This window comes from Opisthorchis viverrini (genome assembly GCF_000715545.1).
Source record: "Opisthorchis viverrini unplaced genomic scaffold scaffold11173, whole genome shotgun sequence".
Classification (NCBI taxonomy): Eukaryota; Metazoa; Platyhelminthes; class Trematoda; order Opisthorchiida; family Opisthorchiidae; genus Opisthorchis; species Opisthorchis viverrini.
Genome location: NW_008756539.1, coordinates 1 through 1006, shown reverse-complemented (window position 1 = coordinate 1006; position 1006 = coordinate 1). Strand labels below are relative to the sequence as shown.

The 1006-nt window shown below is 45.3% G+C and overlaps 1 protein-coding gene across 1 annotated transcript; it reads right to left on the bottom strand.

The window, feature by feature from the left end:
- Window positions 1-279: 279 nt before the first annotated feature.
- T265_16064 (hypothetical protein) lies at window positions 280-523 on the bottom strand (the record flags this gene model as incomplete). The annotated part of the gene is made up of 2 exons (XM_009179562.1): window positions 280-361; window positions 402-523. Coding segments are annotated over 2 exons (204 nt in total), but the record flags the coding sequence as incomplete, so codon positions are not given.
- Window positions 524-1006: the final 483 nt, after the last annotated feature.

The following is a 1006-nucleotide window of genomic DNA, read 5'->3' as shown; positions in this document are numbered from 1 at the left end:
GCTTGGAGGCACAGACAAACAGCATATTCAGGTGGAACTTTAGCGTAGATGAATAAATGCACAATCGGGACGCTGTCCGTATTCGGCTGTTCCCGCTGTCCACTTTGAAAATGCTAGGATGCATGTGAGTGGACATTGCCGTCTATCCCTAGCTCCTGTTCCATTTGGCGCGTGGCAAACTATGGAACACGACCAATCGTCACAAAGCAAAGATACATTCCCATGTGTCCCGCCGTAGCTGGTGGTGGGGTTACGGAAAGTTTACAGACAAACTCACCTGGACAGGTCAAATAGCGTGAATCCGCAAGGGGTGTCATAACATGCATCCTTGCTGGAACAACTAAACCTTCGTTGAACACAGCTGAAGTTAATTCAGTAAAATAGGATTCACCGAGAGTCACCGTAAGTCACGGTTATTATATTCCTTTTTGACTTCCTCGTTTGAAGAAGAATCGAAATTCAATTCCCGATAGGGTAATATCTCACCTTTCTCAGGGACAAACTGGTCACCCACACCATCCATTACTGTAGTGTTGAAGAACGAATTTGCTATACTTTGTTCGACGAACTAGGATGCGTGTCTTGGCAATGAAATATCTTCGTCAGACAACTGTCTGAGAAGGTACAACAAGTCCACGCAAGGAATCACACCAAACTGAAATGCTTTTGATGAGGAAACTGGCCACCGAATGAATGGTTAGGAGAACACAAATGTCCGACACCGTCATGCTCACAGAATGAGTTCCCGACAGGTCTGAAAGCGCTAAGATTTAGGTGATTCGACCTAATCCAGCTACTTCTAGGTTCTCACTGAGAATCTCCGGATAAGAACTTGTAGCGAGTGACCAACAAGTAAGTGGTTTCTTAAACAAGGCCACAAATGAATTGGGCTACGTTTGAAAGCCGGATTCTGGTACGTGCACGGTGTCCACAGAAATGCAGCGGGGACTTATAATGACCTATGCGTTAAGGATGCGTTGTCGTGTGCAAAAACATAGTAATGTCT